This window comes from Myotis yumanensis, unplaced genomic scaffold (assembly GCF_028538775.1).
Source record: "Myotis yumanensis isolate MYYU_CA2020_CCGP unplaced genomic scaffold, mMyoYum1.0.hap1 SCAF_6, whole genome shotgun sequence".
NCBI lineage: Eukaryota > Metazoa > Chordata > Mammalia > Chiroptera > Vespertilionidae > Myotis > Myotis yumanensis.
In genome coordinates, this window is record NW_027223757.1 from 74,203,544 (window position 1) to 74,223,532 (window position 19,989).

The 19,989-nt window shown below is 37.3% G+C and overlaps 1 protein-coding gene across 2 annotated transcripts in view; it reads left to right on the forward strand.

The window, feature by feature from the left end:
* HMGCLL1 (3-hydroxy-3-methylglutaryl-CoA lyase like 1) overlaps nt 1-17,794 on the forward strand; it is a 164,739-nt gene extending 146,945 nt beyond the window's left edge. For both annotated transcript variants that reach the window (XM_070418368.1, XM_070418367.1), the window contains 2 exons: nt 12,616-12,741; nt 15,154-17,794. In XM_070418368.1, coding sequence (XP_070274469.1) covers nt 12,616-12,741; nt 15,154-15,255 — 228 coding nt within the window. In that variant the 3' untranslated portion in view covers nt 15,256-17,794. The remainder of the gene's footprint in view (nt 1-12,615; nt 12,742-15,153) is intronic.
* The last annotated feature ends 2,195 nt before the right edge of the window (nt 17,795-19,989 follow it).

Below are 19,989 nucleotides of genomic sequence, written 5' to 3' on the forward strand. Positions count from 1 at the left end.
ACCATAAATATCTTGTGAGATATTCTGATCAATGGTGGCGCTAGAGTAAGCAAGATCCTTGGTAAGTTATTTAGAAATCAGGTTGAACTTGAGTTATTTGAAATGAACAATAAGAATGTGAGTGGTAATACTAACACAGTGATGTAATATTATATTTTACACTCCATATCTATGCAAATATATAACAATGTCCAGTTTAATGAATCTTCCAATTTAAATGCCCCTAAATACCTCCTAATAAATGGCTGAATATGTGTGTTAATCATCTTAAGTCATTTCTGATTTAAAAATAAATGTCTCAAGTTTCACCTGCCCCTCTTTCTCCTGTCCTTAAGAGTGAGCTAAGTTTGAAGGAAGTTTAAGTACCATCCTGCCATTAGTCAAGGGTTACCTGGTCTAATGGCATCCTCAGTCCCTTGTCACCCCTGAGATGGAGCGTTCCAGGCTGTTCAGCCTTGGTCCTTGTGATGGTACCCTAACCATGATCTCTGGTTATTAGCCCACACTCTGCACTTCCTAGTCATGATTCTAGTGCCATTATGCCCACCAGTGCCCTCTTGGCCCTATCGGGGGAAATGGGAAACTCTTGTATGCTTTCTATGACAGGTTTACGTGCCCTATTGTCTTTGAGGCTACCTTGAATCCTACTTGCCACACAACTCACTTTGCCTTTGATGCCCTGTCATCTCAGCCAGAAGGTTAGGAATTTCTGAGTCTTGTGTACAAGCCCTCGGTTCTAGGGCTCCCCTAAACCTACCTAGAATGTCTGTCACCCAATACCACCAACCACACCCCCATTACTCAGCAGAGAGGAGGAGCCTTGGACTCTTCTTAGAGACCCAGGAAACATGTTATCATTATCTTCTAAAATAATTTTACTGCCCAATGGAGACTAATTCCTTGGGTTATAAGAATGCTTAACTATGAATTAGAGCATAATAGAGGCCATGAAATCACCCCAGATGCAGATGAGCAAGGGGAAATGGGTATGTAATGAGAGATCAAAAAGAATCAATGTTAGTTTTGAAACATCAGGGTTGCTTTAAGAAACATCATGTGTTATCTATCCAGTTTTCTACATTTATAATGATTTTTAAGAAAGCAATTTCTAGCTTTCACTAGAGTTGATTCTATATATCATTCCAGTTACTAGATCATCCTCCATTTAGTTGTTAAACTAAAAATCAAATGCTTTTGTTAATGACACTTTTTTTCCCATTATTCCTCATTGTTCTAGACAATATTTTACCTCACAAACTTATTTCAACTTTATTCCTTAAAAATATTTTTATTCCTTCTGCTTCATTTTAAATACTCGTCACCACTGATTTGATTCATTGTACTTATTTTCTAGCTAGTATTTCTATTTACATATTTTTCAACATTCTTTCTATCACAATTATTGCTCCCTTGGTAATGAAATCTGAGTAAAACAAAATCCTGATGAAGGCATGATTACTCATAAACTCTAAGTAGGTCTTTATGTCCTAGACAATAAAGCTCATACCCTATAGAAGGACATTCAGGGCCTGCCATGATGAGGATCTGTATTCCATCTACACCCCAACACTCCTTACAATAAGTCTCATTAAACTCAGTTTGTCCTTGGCCTGTTCATCATATGTGTCTTTCTCAGTGTTTCCTCTCTGTAGAGTATTCATTCCCCACTTTTCCACATTTTTCAAGGCCTAATTCAGAGCCAAACCATTCATCAAACTTTCCCCCCTACCTCTCCTTCCTTGCTCCACTACAAAATATAGAACCTATATCAGTGGTGCTTCTGAATAGCGTTGTTTATCATTATTATAATAGCTACCACATTCTACCTTATATTATAGCTCATTGTATTTACGAATTTCTTCTCTGCCAGGTCATTAACTTAATGATGTGTTAGGTACTACTCTTTGCGTCCAGGGTGACAGTAGCCAACTGGAGCTCCTTAAGCAGAAAGGAGACTATTATGTGGATACCATGGTGTCTCATAGAAACCTCTTAGAGAAAATATACTGGCAAGTCAAGAGTAGAGATTTGGAAGCCTTTACACCTATTCTGACTCTCAGCTTTCACCACTTACCAAATATGTGACATTCTGTATGATTATTAAACATTTTGTGGCTCAGTTTTCTCATTTATGAAATGAGGATAATAATAGTACTTACTTCCTGGGATTATTTTGTGGGTAAATGCATTTGGCACAGCTCTCATTAAATGTTATTTTAAAAACAAAGGTAGGGAGGAAATTAAAGTTGGACCGCAGGAAGCACTGAAAGGCTTTCTGGAATTCAGGTGGTATTTCTCTGATTTGACTATGCTTCATTTTACCTTTTACTACAGACCAATTTTCTTTGCTCCCCATTGGAAAAAAAAAAAATGCTGCTAAAGCCATATGCTGTACATCTCACTTTTGAGAAGAATGGATTCTGTCTTTGTCTTTGCTCCAAATTCTGGGGGAGGGCACTGTGATTGACCTCATGTAGGTCTAATCAGCTGTAGCCAGGATTAATAAAAAGTCAGTGAGCAAACAATTAAAAGCCCATCTTTATGATGAGACACTTCTAAAAGAAGGTTTAGGTAGCAAACAAAATAGTGATCTATTGACATGTTTTATTTATTTGGTTATCCTTATTATGTAGTTCTGTGTCTCTAGTTGAATTTTATCAAGTTAATTTATTACCCTGTGTAGACATACTTGCACCAAGCTCTTGATATTACATGTATTATTTTTCTATGCATATCATTTACTTGATTATTTTTTTAAAATACATTTTATTAATTTTTTACAGAGAGGAAGGGAGAGAGATAGAGAGTTAGAAACATCGATGAGAGAGAAACATCGATCAGCTGCCTCCTGCACACTCCCTACTGGGGATGTGCCTGCAACCCAGGTACATGCCCTTGACCGAAATCGAACCTGGGACCTTTCAGTCCGCAGGCTGATGCTCTATCCACTGAGCCAAATTGGTTTCGGCTTGACTATTTTTTAAAATACATTTGAATAGTAACTTATGTTCTGGGTACTAATGCTATATACTGAGCATATATGAATGAGATAAAATTCCTAACCTCATGAAGCTAATATGTATTGCTTGCTGCTTTAACATTTAAAAAAATATATATGGTCTTCCTATTATCACAACTAATCCAAATATTTTGTGCTAATAGATTAGAGAGAATGGATAGCTATTAAAGAAGTAGGGGCAATATCCACTCAAGAATGGACAAAAGGAGATGATCCTGAAAGGGATCATCTGTAGAATTTGAATTAAATCTAAGAAATTAGAAAATAGAGCAAGGCCTGTCTACTTTGGGGGCAGGGGTGGGGATATTTTAGTGGTAGAAGAAGGGATTGTGAAAGAAGAGTAAAAATAAGGTTCATTTGTCCTAATTGCTTGACTGTGTGTATAATAACTTTATATATAGAAGAGGTTTAAATATACAAGAGATTTATATATACAAATATACATAATAAAGTAGATTTTTAAAAATCTAGAAACACTAATGAATCTTGCCAAACATAGAGGGCAGGATACTAATTGTCAATTTTCTTATAATCATTTTTTCATACCATTAAATATTCTTTAAAAATGCATAATTGTTTCATAATAGTTCATCTTTGTTGAAGTATTTGTTAACCATTTCTCTCTTGTTGGACATGTCACTTATGAGCTTTTCCCACTGCTATAAATAATGCTACAAAGAGCATCCGCCCTTGAACATAAACCTGTATTAGCATTTCTGGCTATTTTCTCAGGTTAGCTTCCTAAAAATACTATGACTGGGACAACAATCATTTACTTTCTTAAGTGTTTTGATAATGTTGCTAAATTGTAATAGAAACTTTTCAGGAAGTTTAAGAAAGATAAGAAAATGAAGTATTTTCATTTGTCAATGCTCTCTTTCTAATTCACAATCAAATGAAATAATCTGTGTTTAGTAATTTGTTTGGCATGTGATCAGTTTATATTGACTATTGAGCAGTAGCCCACAGTTGTTAGACTGAGTTTGTGTTCTTCCTCTATGAAGCACTTGCCTTCTCTGAGCCTCAGGTTCCGCATCAGTAATCTAGGCATGTACTACTATTACTATTCACTTCACATTGATTTTATGGGGTTTTATCATATGGGAAGCATATGGTGCAATACTTACAACAAAAGAATCATTTAATAAATGTTCAGTAACTAATAGTATTTATCTTCTCAGTGTCACTACAATTGAAACTCCCCTTATCAGTTTTTCCTTCTACTTTCCCAATACCCCTTCTATGTACACACCCCCATCTCTATTTCAATTTGAAATATTCTAAATGAAGGTAAGACTATCTCACTGGATGTGTTAAGGTGAGGAGAAACGAAACACGTAGGAAAACCTTTCTCAGGTGAAAGATGTTATAGAACATATTAGTAATCAATCACCATTAGCTTAGTCATCCCCTAACAGCAATCTGTATGCCTATCATTATTTACATACTAATTTTGGTATGTACTTCAGTTTTTTAAAACACTGTGCTTTATTCTTGTATGCTAACTGTTCATTATCTGTGGCTTATATAGCATGATATTATGTTCACAACATATTAATAGCAAATAGGATTCTTTCTCAGCTGGTACTCAATATATAGTAACTGTCTAGAGTGCTGGTTGAGAAGCATCTCAAGGCAAGATCTGAGCTTGTTAGAAAGAATGCTGTGACCCATTAGCAACTTCTTGCCTGGCCACTGGAAGAGAAAAGTACTTCATTTACATATATTTTTAATGTAGTTTTATTGACTTCAGAGAGGAAGGTAAAGGGAGAGAGAGATAGAAACATCAATGATGAGAGAGAATCATTAATCAGCCACATCCTGCACACTCCCCATCAGGGGTGGATTCCACAACTGGAACATGTGCCCAGACCAGAAATCAAACCATGACCTTCTGGTTAATAGGTCGTTGCTCAACCACTGAGCCACACCAGTTGGGTTCTTCTATATTTTCAAAATATTTTACCCTCCATGAATATGTGCCTTTCCCCCCCAAGTAAGTTAAATCCAAAAATAAGTACTTTGCATTATCAGAAAATTTATTTGAATCTAACATTATTAAAGATTTTTAAATAAAATTCTATCTTCAAAGGTAAACATAGTAACTGCCATTTCAAAAATAGCATTACTAACATTGTATATGTTCCTTGAGACTTTAGTATTATGTATCCTCAATACCTAAAATTTAGATTTCATTAAATATTTTGCAAAATGAATTTTTGGCTCCTCTTATTGCATTTCTCAGTTTTGTTTGGGAAATAGTAAGATCTGACAGCACCAAGAAAACGTCAAGACGGTACTTTTCTTTTAGTTCACATGTCAGCCTAGTCTTGGCATCTAAACACCATAGAGAATCAGTGCTCCTCAGAGCGCACCCAGAGTTGTAGTACAGAGCAATATGTTCATGACCTAGCTACACCAATTTTTCATTTCCCAGCAAAAGCAGCCACTAGTATTTTATCTATTTTCCTCAGCATTTAGATCCAAGCACATACTGGTATCTGGAGAGCTCAAGCAGGTGGAATATTCTAAATGCACTCACCAAGTTTACCATAGCCTGGGTTACTGGGTTAATAGCTTTAATCATGAGCTTTGAGAAACATGGGGGCCAAGGACAGCTCAATCCTTTGAGTTCTGAATTTATTTTGTTTTAGGGAGAATCCATTCCTTGAGCTCTAAAGATAATTATTTCTCATTGGATAATAAGCTGTTTCTCAGTGACATACAAAATATATAGTGAGTTTCATTTCTCATGCTTCATGAGGTACATGACTTTGTATGTATTCTAAGTCCCCGGCACATAGAACAGGATTAATAAACACGTTCAAGTTAAAAGAAGAATAAAAAATATAGACTGAATAAATTGACTTACAGTTTGTGTTATACACCATTTGTAAATGTTTTCTTATTTTAAAGGAAAAGTATTTATTTGAATTACATAAAGCTATTTATTTACGTGTTTGCCATTTTCTTGCGCTGGAACACCATGGAGTTATTCTTGCTTGACTTTGGGTGGATTTTGGAGCTACATTGCCACCATGTGGTTACTCATCTAAAGATGTACTTTCCTTCAAAGCAAAACACAAAGGTTTTGTTTTGGCATTATAGGGTGCAAAACACTTGTGCTTGTGTGATCACACACACACGGTGTACGCACACATACACACACACACAGGAGCCTGAAAGTTTAAAAGTAGTGATTTACATTTGGAGAAGTGGGAAAAGGAGTGTCTTTCTAAGAATGATCTTTCAGTGCAGATAATCTCTTGTATCAGGTGGCCCATCAATTATTTTCAAATATATTATATTATATAGTACATACAGTGGCATTTGCTTTAATACCACAATTTCAATAATAAATTTTAATAATAAAGATCACAAAATATTGTTCCTTGTTTGCCATACAGAATTCATGAAGAGAAGAAATAATGGTTTTATTCTCATCCTGTTAAGAACTTGTTTACATAGCATTATCTGTCATTTCTAATGGGATAGAAAAGTAGATGCAGAAAAAACATGCATAATAAAAATAAAATTTTCTTACTTAATATATGGGTAACATTAGCCATTGAAGAGATCTTTATTTCTGAGGAATAGAGTTTCACATTTAATAGAGGACAGAATGTAGGAGATATTCCATAAAAAGAAATATTTTAAAAATACTGTGTATGTGGGTTTTTTGTTTTTTAGTTTTTTGAGGGAATTTAAAAGGAACTAATATCTTAATATTCTTCTTCACAGATAATGTATACTTTAATAAGCTCCTTTTAAATTTGGTTCTTTAAACGTTAAATCCATATATTGCTTTTAGAGTTGATTCCATTAATGTGTGAAGAGCTTACTGAAAGAGAATCCATGTCTAGATCTAGTCTGATACCAGGAAAGAGAAAGGACCATTTTCCAGGTAGCTTTTCACCCAGATCACATCTGCCTTTGCCAGACATGCAGAGCAGCTCTACAGTCCTGGACCCTGGGAAGATCAATTAGGTGCAAAATAATGATACTGAGAAATTCAGTCTTGGATTCATTTGTGCTCATTCTCATTTATCTACTATCATTCTACAGCAGGCTAAAATTTGCAGAAATCTTACTTTTTCTACTTATATGTATGGTAATAGTCCGCACATGCATTGGAAAACAAGGGCTCACAGAATTAAAAGAAATCACTTATAATCATACCACCCACTGATCACCACTGTTAGCATTTGGTATACCATCCAAATCCTATTTTTTGGGGGGTAAAATGTGATCATGATTCTATGTGCTGTTATAACATTCTCTAACCTGTTTCTTTTCCTTAACTATGCATTTACATGGCATTTATCATTCCATTTTATAGCTACATCATAATTAATTTATTTCCCATTATAGGTATATGAATTGCTTTCAAATTTTTATTCTTATAAATTTTACTGTGATGAATCTATATATAGATGTGTGTTAGTGGTATGTTTCAGATACAACACATATACATTAAATATATATAATATATGTTCATCTAATTATAGGGGTGGGCAAAGTAGGTTTACAGTTATTCACATAGAAAATAATACAATAATTAATGAATAATAATATAAGAATAAACTCTGTTTTGCATACTCACAGCTATAAACCTATTTTTTCCCATCATGTATTTACTTAGGATTTTTGGACTATTCCTTGGGAAACACTTTATTTTGTTTAAGAATTACTAGGATGACGGATATGGGCAACTAAGACTAATTGCTGATTAATTGCCCCTCAGGGAAAAAAAAATTACAATTTATTTCCCTACCAGTTTAAATTTTCTGTTTACCTGAATTTTCAGCAAGACTGCTTTTTTTTTTTTGTCATTGATATTTATCAAAGTCTAATGCACACACAGAAAATTGACCAATTTATAAACACAAACTTCTGAGAACTTTCACAAACTGACATTGGTGTTACCAGCCCAGTTCAAAAAATGGAATGTTGTCAGCACCCTGGGAAGCTCTAACTGTGCCCATTTTTAGTTACCTTTCAAAGGTTTACTATTATTCTAACTTCTTACAGCATTAATTGTTATCTATTTGAAAACTTAACTAAATGGAATCATAATGGATGCCCTCTTTTGCTCCTGACTTCTTTCATACAACTTTTTGTTTGTGAGATTTGTCCATATTGTTGAAGTTTTTTTCCCACATCCTGTTGCTCTATGCTATTTCATTGTAAATAATCTTTTTGAGCTGAAAGTGTAAAATATCACAGTGTTTTAGTTTGCTCTCAGTCTTTGACTTGATGTGAGATTGTTTTTCTATCTTTATTTATGTTTGCTCAATTTTGACATTGGTTAATTATTGTTCCTCTCTTGTGACTCTGGTTATTTTTATTATGAATAATCTTTTCATGTTAGTCACCCAATAAGGTACATTAGTTACACTCAGTAGGGCTTTAGTTACAAGGTAAGAGCGACTTGTTTTTTCACTATTTCTCAAAAGGCCAATTAAGACTGTGTGGCCCTGTGGCTGCAGGGCTTTCATCCGCAGTAGTGGGGAAAGGAACATGATATGTGAATTCCAGCCCTCATGGTGGGCTGACACCACCTTTCACCTACCTTGCTAGTACTGCTGGCTTTTGCTACCTCATACTTTTTTGGGTCTTCTTTCAGAAGCTGATGTCCTTGAAAAGTCCACCAGTCATGCTTAATTAACTGTTGCCCCCAGGGTACAGAGCTTCTCTCAAATTAAAGCTGACTCAGACCCAGGACTAATAAAGGAAAGATGGATGGGAACCTCTGCCTCAGGGATTCCCACACCTAGATACACAAAAGAATCACAGGGTACCAATACCTGATCTCATTCCCAGAAAGAAATTGTGATATAATTGGTTTGGGGAGAAGTTTGGGTGTTAGTTTTGAAAGGTCCCAAGGTGATTACAATGGGTAGCCAGGATTGAGAACCAGTAAAACTGTCTTGGTGAGGGTTAGATTAAATTCTACTGAACTGATAGACGTCTGTAAATCAAGAATCCCTCTGCCCACTGGATGTAATGGCAGACTCCCAGAGATGAGCCAGCATCCTGACATTTGTCTTTCCCAACCACCGGACAATACCACAAATTTCACTCCTAGCACATAGTTCTTACACTTAGTATTTTGATTCACAGCAACTTAGATAAATTGTTCCAAATCCGCGGTGGCAACGTCCGGCCTGTGGACCTTGAATCATTTGGTCTGATCCTGCCAAGTATTAGGGGTGAGTTAATTAAATGTTTGACCAAATATAGCAGGCTAATTTTTAAGTTGATAATTTTGTATGGTCTTCAAACGATGTCATAAATATCCAAATGCCTCTTGGTAGAAAAAAAGGTTCCCCACCCCTGTTTTAAATGGACACGTACTTTAGCTGGTCACTTATTAACACCTGAATAGGATTGACCTTGTAGGATCACTGTTTGAGAGAGGTTGTGGTAATGGAAGGAGAGCTATTGAGACCTTCCCATGTTGAGAAGCATAATCAGGAGAAATTAAGGTGCAGAAGCAAACAGATTATATCTGCAAACTTCTTTTGGGGCCCAAAGACATCCAGGGCTTTGGACTATGGTTCTGTCCTGATGAGCCTAAGGAAACATATCTTAAGTCTCACAAGGAAGAATCTAGAAGAGTGATTTAAAAAGCATGGTCCCCTTGCCTTATTAAAGGAATACAGGAGCTAACAGAAAGAGCTCCCAATAACCAAATCTCAAACAACTTCAACAACACAATGTATAACACTGGATTATAACCCAAAGTGAAAAATACCTATGCGTCCCTACTGATATAAACAAATGTTTGAAAACAAATATGGGAGAATAGATAAATCTCACTTATAGGAGAATTCCAAATAGTTTATGTTGGTATTGTCCACTCCTTAAGTATGAGCTGCACATGAGTTTCTTTCCAGAGTGCAGTATGGGAAGTGGGGTGTGGGGCTTCACAGTGCAGATACTACCTGGCAAATACTACCTCAGCCAGGTGGTAAAGGCTAATACCATGAGTCAGAGGACTTTCACAGTATGATCTCTTTGGGTTTCTGAACTCAATTCCGATGTGGAAGAGGTGGAGGAGGTTTCTCCCTCCAAACTGACAGTTCTAGACCATTCAACTTAATTCTGATGCTAGTAGAATCAGATTCCACAAGTTAAATGTTCAATCCTACAAGCCTGCATTCCCCACCTTCAGATACTAGTTACAAACCCAAGTTCTCATCTGTGACTCTAAGCAACAGGATACAGATTAGCATTTCCCACAACCCCCTCCTTGAACTTCCGATGCCAGTCACAGGTCGAGGCTGTTCCCTGTACTTTTGACAGACTGTCCATAAATCATAGGTTCCCACAGTCTGTTCCTTGGGTTCAACTAATTTTCTAGATGGCTTATAGAATTCAGAGAAATGTTTTACATACTAGATCACCAGTTTATTATCTAAGGATATAACTCAGACACAGCCGGATGGAAGAGACACATAGGATAAGGTACAGGGAAGGTCACAGAGCTTCCATGCCCTCTGCAAGCACATTACTCTCCCAGCACCTGCACAGGTTCACCAAACTCCCTGACCTTAGGAAATTAAGTCAACCTCCAGCCTTTCTTCTGCCTCGAGGTCAGGGGTGGGACTGAAAATTCTAACCCTCCAACCACATAATGGCACCACAGACAACAACCAGCACCCTAGGTGAGATCCCAGTGTCACCTCATTAACAACAGAAGACTCCTTTATAACTCTCATCACTTAGGAAATTCCAAGGATTCAGGCACTCTAGCCAGGAACCAGGGAAGACCAAATATGAGAAATACCGATATTCTTTGGCCATCTGAATGACCAAATATGTGCATTTTTATCAATCATAATATCACAGTACCCTGGATGTGAGGAATTAAGAACCACCTGTGTCATCTTCCTCACCTTACCCCAGAACTCTATTCTAAACATGAGGGAAGATAAATCAGTCAAACCCATACTGAAGAACATTGTACAAAACACATGACAAGTACTACTCAAAATCATCAGTCAACAAAGAGGAAGCAAGTCTGGGAAACGACCCCAGGCCAGAGGAGCCTAAGGAGACAAGAGCACTAAATGCATTGTGGTGACCTGAAGGAGTTCCTGAAACAGAAGGACATTAGGTTAAAAACTAAAAGTCTGAACAACGTATGGACTTTAGTTAATAATAACTTTTGATACTTGCTCATGAGCCATGACAACGAGACTGTAATTATGAAAATATTAACAATAAGGGAAACTGGGTGCAGAATATATGGGAATGTTCAGTACTAAATTTTTTTTCTGAAAATCGAAAATGATTCTAAAATAAAAAGGTTATTAATAAAGAAAAGAAAAAGGAAACAGTGATCCCCAGAGCAGCAGTGAGAGCAGCATCTGGGATCTTGTTAAAAATTCAAATACTCAAGTTTCAGCCAAGACCTCCTGAATCAGAAACTCTGGGGATCTAGTGTTCTGGGCACGGGGATTCTGTGATTGAGAACTGCTGATCTAGCAGGTTGGCCAAGAGCTCTTGCTTTCAGGTGCTTCTCATTTTATATGAGGTCATGTTACTTTTCCTTTAATGCCCAGGAGTGAATCAGATAGGGCCTCCTGGTAGCTTTCGATTACCCAGTTATCATCTTTCACGGAGGCATGATACGTCTGCCTCTCTTCTCCTGTTATTCAAATCTCATCTCCAGGGCCCTTTTCAGAGCCTGTTGTGCTCATGTCTTCCAGCACGCACAGAGCCCCTCCACCTCCGACATCCCCAGACACATAACATGTACCAACTCAAATGTTTTCAGAGGCCACAGATCACAGCAGAATGGGAATTCTCTAGAGACAGAGGTGACCTTGGGCAAAATGTGTGATCCTTCTGTACTTGAGTTTCTTCATCTTTGACTCGGGGACATAGAAGAGCACCCACCTCATGGATTTTTGTGCGGATTGTGAGTTAATACTCATAAGGTGTTAAGAATAATAAGCAGCACTTTGTGAGGACCTAGTAAATGTGAGCTGATGCTATTATTAGTTGTGGATGCTTTGCCTCTTAAATATTTCTTTACTACTCCCAAAGCAGCAGGGTGTTGTGTATAAAATAATGGCTCAGAAAAGACTGGGTGAATTGACCCCACAAAAATTGTATTTCAAATGCAGTGATGCTGCCACTACCATCACCAGAAAGTTTTAAGGCACCTTGATTTTGAGTTGGTATGTTAGAAATATTTCATGTTGTTTATATAATGCTTTTAGGATAAAACTTGAGATTTGAGGTTGGTGAATATATACAACCTAGATGTGAATTCATCTTACTTCAGGCTTCACCCCCTACAAAAGAAAAATGTGTTGCTAGCAATGAAAACACCATCCTAATGTTGATCTACGATTATTCTAGTTCCCAAGATCCTTAGCAGACTTTGTTAGCCTTAAAAAAATGAGATTAGTCAGAAAAGAAAGCAGCACCCCAAGGACTGTTGTAGCAGCAGGTGGGTAAGTGAATGTTTGGACAAGGGGTTCGGATTTTGCTTATTTGCTCTTTGGAACAGGTTAAATAGAAATGCAACAATTTAGACGCCAGAAATATACAAGCCCTGGGTGTTTCGGTTTGTTTTTCAGATGGGGATCAACGTGGTGGACTCTGCAGTCTCAGGATTAGGTGGCTGCCCTTATGCAAAAGGTGCTTCTGGAAATGTAGCCACTGAGGATTTGATATATATGCTTAATGGCCTGGGGCTCAATACAGTAAGTTAGTTTTACATATTTTAATATTCATGTATTCCTTGCAGATCCAGCTTGGAATGCATCTCAGATTGGGAAGCAATTTTGAGGTCAAAGTTTTACTATACTTTTGCTATTTGCTAAAATGCACAGTGGGGAAATATAATAAACATTCTTTGGGGAGCCTTATAAAGTAACTTATTGCTCTAGTTCAATCACCAATAACGCTACCATTTCACATTTTTATAGTGCTTCATGACCTCCCAAGTATTTTTTTAATGTTTTATCTGATTTGGTTTTACATGCCTTGTGAATTAGAGCCTGTGTCTTTCCTGTTATGATTATTGTTTTCACAGTTTGGGGATTTTTTTTTTTTATGGATGTTTTCCTTGGAGAAAAGGGAGATCTTGATTTTTCTCCCAGTGACAACTAGGGCTGCTGGCAAAGAGCCCAGGGCACATTTAAAATGGTCAGTGGAGGAGTAGAGTTCGGTTAATACTTAGCATGTGAGACACTGGACAAGAAGAATAGTCTCTTTACAAGTGGTGCCTGAAAAGCACACATTTCACCCAAATAAGCACCTTGTTTGGCCACATGCTTGTTAGCGTGACTTATTCCGTCTATAAGGCAGATTTTTTTAGAGAAAAAATACGAAAGGCAAGAAAAACAGCTCACAGATGATTACAACTTCATAATGTTTTCTGAGATATAAAAGCATCATCTGGATTACAAAATGGAATGTTCTCTGTCCTTCTCCCTCTCTCCTCTCTCCTCTTCTCTTTCCTCTACTCATATTGATGCTTCTGCAACACCAAAATTGCCTGCAGTCTTCATTTCTATACCATTCTATTTCTCACCACTCATGGTTTCACAACCACTTGGAATAGCCTTACTCCCCATACTTGATTTCACCTGAGAGTGAAGCACCGCTATCCTCAAAAATTCTTCTGGCATCTTCTTGCCTATTCACAGGCCCATACTGTTGGGGTCTTCCCCTTAGTGCTTCCATGCTACCCTCCATGCCTCTACCTCTGAACCCACTTTCAGTGAAGTTGTAGAATGAATTATTTTATTTCTGTGTCTACCTCCCTGTGCAGTCAGAGAGCAGTTATTATAGCTTACTCATACTCTATGCCCGTTACATAGAGATGCTCAACAACATTCATTTATATCATGTGGCACTAAACGCCAAAAGCTATTTCTTGTAAACACCAAAAGTCATTGGCTATTTTCTATGATTAGGAAATAATATTATTTCACTTACAAAGTAGCTTAATCATTTCTATCAGAAATGTATAGTCATGACAGAAACAGAAGAAAAATAGATCTTTTCTCAGAGATTCGATGACTGCATTGAACTTAGCTGATGCAGAATATGTGTCAGGTCATGTTTTAAAACTTTCTCCCTCTCCCTTCCTCTCTCAAATCAATTAAAAGAGAGAAGTAATTGGGTATTTATTTTTTCTTGACTAGCTTTTAATTGGGTATATTAGAATGATGATCTCTTTATGATCATTGTTATAAAAACCCCCGATTTTTTTATACTTATTTTAAGAAAATTACAGACTCACACATTTTTTTAAAAAAAAAACTCCTCCTTAATAGCAAGGAAGTCTGAATCTGTTCAATTTTAAGTCCACGTTGTTTCTAGTTCATATTGAGGGAGAACATAGGAGCTTATGAAATGCTGCGTGAGCACAAATCTCTGGTTAATCCACCTAATGCTCTGCCTCCCCCAGTGACAATAAAGACGCTGAGTGGAGACCTGGAGGGTGACCTTTTGTTATGCTAAGTCCTAGAGCTGAGGAGCATGCCTTGAATTTGGTCTTCATACTCAATGGCCTATCTGTCATACGTGGATTTACCTAAACTTTTCAGAGTACAACCCAGGCAAACAAGTTCCAGATATTCCCTAAATATTCTTCATTTCATTTGACCTACAGGTACCTCCTCCAGTAGCACACGATTAATGATTTTTTCTGAATATGTTTTAAAAATATTATACATTCAACTGCCCTGTATTTCTTATAGCTTTACCAAGTTTCTTTGTAAAGAGGTATTTTTTCCTGCCTTTTTCCTAAACTTCTCCAAACCATTATTATTTTAATTGCCCTTCACTGATATTTTATAGATTGTTTCTAGTTTCAGTATTGTCCTTCCTAGAATCCAGATACCAACCTGAATTAAACTTATTTATCCAGGTGTGGCCAGCCTGAATACAGGATCAACTTCAAGATAGATTTTAATGAAGAAAAGTCTAAAATGTTGACTACATGGTTCAGGAAAACAAAGCTTGCCCCCAAATCAATAATGAGCATTATGTTTTTTAGTATTTTAAATGGTTAAGTAACTGTTAATAAAATTAAAAGGAATCTGTTTTGTCCTCTTTCTCCCAAATGCCTCTTCCCCTCTGGTACCCCGGCTTTCTTTTACCAGGATGTGAATCTTCACAAAGTAATGGAAGCTGGTGACTTTATTTGCAAAGCGGTGAATAAAACCACAAACTCGAAGGTAGCACAAGCCTCCTACAATGCTTGACATGAATGAATTTGTGACTCAAGGCTGAGGAGGTCCATTTCAGCTACAGATATGCACCTAAAGATCATTCCTGTCAACTTGTTCTGAAATGTGAAGGACTAGACACAAGTTGGGGGGGAAAGAGATGCCTTTCAGAAGAATACAAGTGGACCCATTTTGAAGTCAACACAAAGTGAGACCAGTCATCAGGTAAATCACAAGCTGAAGCTAAATAATAAAATTTGTAGATATGCTTTTGAACATGGAGAAAAGTCTACTCTTTTGTTCTTAGAGAACTCACTTGTTAATTTAGTAGATGTGAAAATTGAGTTCAGCTTTCCCTAAGATTTCCCTAAATACCAAATACTGTGTGAAATACTTAATCAAGCAGGCTTACCGCCGTGTACGTACCGTCAGTAGTTTATGAGCCCTGCTTAGTGTGCAAAGTGTGTGGCCTTGATATGCGTTATGCCTTTGGATCTCAGCTTCCCATTTGCCAAGTGAGTTAAATAATGGACCAAGCGCCAGATCTCCAGCCGACCCCACATACTTGTTAGCAATAGAACTTCTACATTTCAAGTATGGCTAACATCTGTTAACTATTTCAATGACTTTATCTTGTTCCAAGAGGCTGTGGTCAATGGCAAGACGCCATATCCTGGAAACATTACGACCTCCCGTGTTTGTTACATGCTTCCAGTTTACCATGCTTTTTCTTTCATCAGTTATAGTAAAAACCAGCATGGTGTTACTCAACTGTGGAGAAACAGAAGGCATGACTTTCATCTTTCTGTCTAAACTGCAGTGATGAGAATAGATTGATACATGTAGCATAATTCACATTCGTAATTGTCAGATCACGTCCAAATTGCTGGAGGAAATGTCATTGTAATCCTAAGAATGTGTTATTAAGCCAGTTTTTAATTCGTGAAATAAACTGTTTTTCATCGATTCAGGGCACTTTGATTAAATCACATCTTCTTGTTGACTTTTTTATGGTTATTTTTAAAGTTGAAGTGGCTGAAATTTTATCTTTTGTACTAGAAAGAATTGCCAGAAATAGCAAAAAGTAATATATCAAGTTGAGAAGAGGAACAGGAGGACTATGTTAAGAAAAACATTTCTGTAACTTATGCAAATAATGTGGAGACAGTATTATTACATGTGTGTCTAAAACATCAGTTCTATTATTTATGTAGACTTCTCTAATAATATTGGGCGATCTTATCTTTGAATAAATTTGAATATAACTTGAAATATGAATGTAAGCATTGTGGACTTTCTACTAAATATTCATTAAAACACTGAAATGGAATTCAATAAAATAAGAGAAGTACTTATTATAACTAATTTAACTTTAAAGATATATAATAAGAAATGAATCAGGAGGAAAACATATTGATAATTGACAAAACCAAACTGTATTTCCATGAAAGAGGCCGACTCATCTGGGTTGTGATGGCTGGGAGAGCAGGAGCTTTTGATCCTCAATTCTTTGCATTTGGGTTAGTGTTTGGAGGTGGGAGCAGGGCTAGAAGCAAACAAAATTGCAGCTCTTTATGGATCTGCTTATTACATACCCCCTGTGCTTCTCCCTTCACAAACAACACAGCCCTGTGCACTGTGGCAGTGATGGGACACCTATCCTGATTGTGTATAGCAGAATATACACCTCCTCATCTTCTGAGATGGACTTTTCCTATCTCTCGCAGAACTGTGATGGTTTCCATTTTCAGATATTTGGAAAAGCATCTGTCAATGCAAACTGCTTATAGAAGCAACTAAGGGCAAAACTTTGCTGTTTTGAAATAAAAAGCATGGATTCTTTAAAAAGCAGAGCAAATAGTGAGAAACCCGAGGTGCAGCCTAGCACACACACAGCACGCACAGGAGTCTACCGATGGATCATTTCTGAAAATATTTTGATACTTCTAATCACACTCACCATGAGAAAAGTTTATTTTAGGTATTCGTTATCTTTCCTCCACGCAAACCACTTAAAGCCCTCTGCTAGCTGAAAGAAAGTTTCTTTTCTGGCTTTGGGGGAGAGAAAAATTACATAATCACATATAGCTGCCTAAAGTCCATAGGCAGAATCCCACGTAAAGCTACATTTCAACTAACCAGGGAAACTTGGAATCATTGCAAAACCCACCCAAGTAACCCACCCACACATAAACCCATGCACGGGTTAGCCTTGGGGAAAGGCTGAGAAACAGCAAAGTAATTATGACCTTTATTAACATACATGTCAAAATCATCTTTTATGGGATGTGCCCTTAAGCCAAGGAAAATATCCTTTCTAGAATATGTGATATATTTTATCACATGTATGTGTTGATGACCTATTATAGACTATGTCTTTAAGGCTAAGTCACTGAAATAGAAATTTTCTAAATTCTGGATTCATGAAATTCATAAGCCAAATATGAACTTTTGTTTTGTTTTGAATTTTTTTTTTTATGGAAACTGGCTATGACTTTCTGAGAAGATTCTGAATGCCCTTTTATGTTATGTATTCTGATCACTGTAACATTTAATAAATACTCTTTCAGCTGCACTTCTATGACTATTCATTTCTATATGTGTGCCTCCTATACGTTCAAAATGATGAACGCCAGATATGAGTCACAGGTGATTTAGCATTCAGTAATTAAGCCACAAATATCATCCCTATCTCAATTGCATAGAAGAGGTAAATACTAAGGCCTGGGTACCAGGCAGAAATCTGAACTGAAGTAATAGGCAAGTGAAGAATTGCTGTGAATATCAATAATCATCTGCAAATTGCTTTGTGTACAAGAAGATATAAGTTTTGTACTTGTGTGGGGCAGACCAAAAAGTTAAAAGGATAGTTTTGGAGATAGAGAGATAGGGAGGAGGGATAGGGCATGGGGGGGGGGGGGGCCTATATTCTGTCTTTGAGCAGCTCTGATAAAAAGACACATTCCGCTATGGTAGAATGTATCAGTTGAATGCTCTGAATTGCACATATGTAATAGAAAACCTTAACTTGATAGGCTCGATGTCTACCAGACCTGAGGCCCTGAACCTACTGTCCCCTATACCTGGGCTCCTGAGCATTAAAGAGAAAAAAACATGATATAGAAAAATGTTAGTTACATGCAAACAAATGGTTAGAATAAGATGGAACTTGGAGACATTGTAGAAAATAGGTCTACCTTTCATCTAGCACCAGTATTCCACCTTTGTGTGGAAATTACCTAAAAATCGGTACAGCGGTCTGGTAGGGTTGGAAGGAACAACAAAAATTATCTCAAATATTTCAGAAAGATTGTGTTTCCACCCTCATCGGACCTGGTGGTTCATTTATGTTACAAGAAAAAATTTTCTCCCCATTTTCCTGCTTTTCCTGTCTCGGAGTGTTGGCTCACCCTCAGGTTCCTGGCTCCTCAGAGTTGCAAGATTGTAGTACCACTGCCAGGCCTCATGTTCTACACAGTGCTCCTTTTTTTTTTTTTATTGTTGACAGTATTACAGATGTCCCCCATTTCCCCCACCTTTTCCCCCCTCCACCCAATCCCCTCCCCATCCCAGGCCTTCATCCCACTATTGTCTGTGAATGTCTTTTTTTTTTTTTTAAATCATTGAAGAGTGTTTCTTCACCCCATTGCAAACTTGCTCTCATGTTTCCTTGGAAAGAATATCATCACATGCTCCTTCTTCAAACTATGACTTATGTGGGAAATAGACCATTAGGATAGACCAACTAATGTCACCTGTGACTTTGAACAGATCAGTGAAGTGGTAAGGGGAAAAAAAAACAAAACGTGAACACATTTTATGGTGAGACAATAGCAAAATTGAAGGTAGGTGAGTTACCAACACTAAGACAGGACCTATAGCCAATGTCTTTGAGATAGGAGGAAAAGAAGGAAGTAGAAAGTTTTACATTTGAGGGGTATAGGTTTTTAAGGGGAAATTAGTTGATTTTGTTAATTGGTCTCTATTTTATTGGGAAGTGAGGTCTTCAGGTTTTAGAGTTGGGGGCTTGAGAAGAATGGTAAAGCTTGAAACCCACCCAGAGCAGTATTAGAAGTTAACTTACTCTATGGAAGAAAGGTTTCCAGGGGCTATTAAATGCTAAACCCAAATCTACTTCTCTGTCCTCAGGCTATAGTTACCAACCTGTGCATTCCCACCTATTGGAAGCACCTTTGATTTCAGGGCACTGCTCTCTCTCTCATGTCCTGCCACCTCTTTAATCACTTGGTTCCCTCCTTCACTCCTTTATGTTTAACTATGGATTCACAAATAAAAAATTCCTATATCCCACTAGTCAAAATGTGTTCCATGGCCAGCAGGGTTGTCAGCACTTGGAACACTGTGAGAAATGTAGACTCGGGTTCCACCCCAGACTGACTACATCACAATGTGCATTTTTAACACGATCCTGGCAGGACTCATAAGCTCATTAAAGTTTGAAAAGCACTTGTCTGTTGGACACATCTCCCCTTGGGTGTCAGAAGCTTTGTTTATTCAAAATACCTTGTCTCACTTCCCCTCATGCATTGTGCTCCAGCCCACTGTCTTTTCTCTGCTCCTGAAACTAACTACACAAAATGGAACTGTAAACATAACAATTTCTTTTCTTTAATATGTCATTTTCTCCTTTCTTTCCTTTTAATTCAAACTGGCCTCATCCAGCATCTTGGATCACATGCCTGCCTCAGGACAACCAGGTTCTAATCAGCATCAAATAATCTTAGGAACAAAGCCTTGGGTCTGTTGACC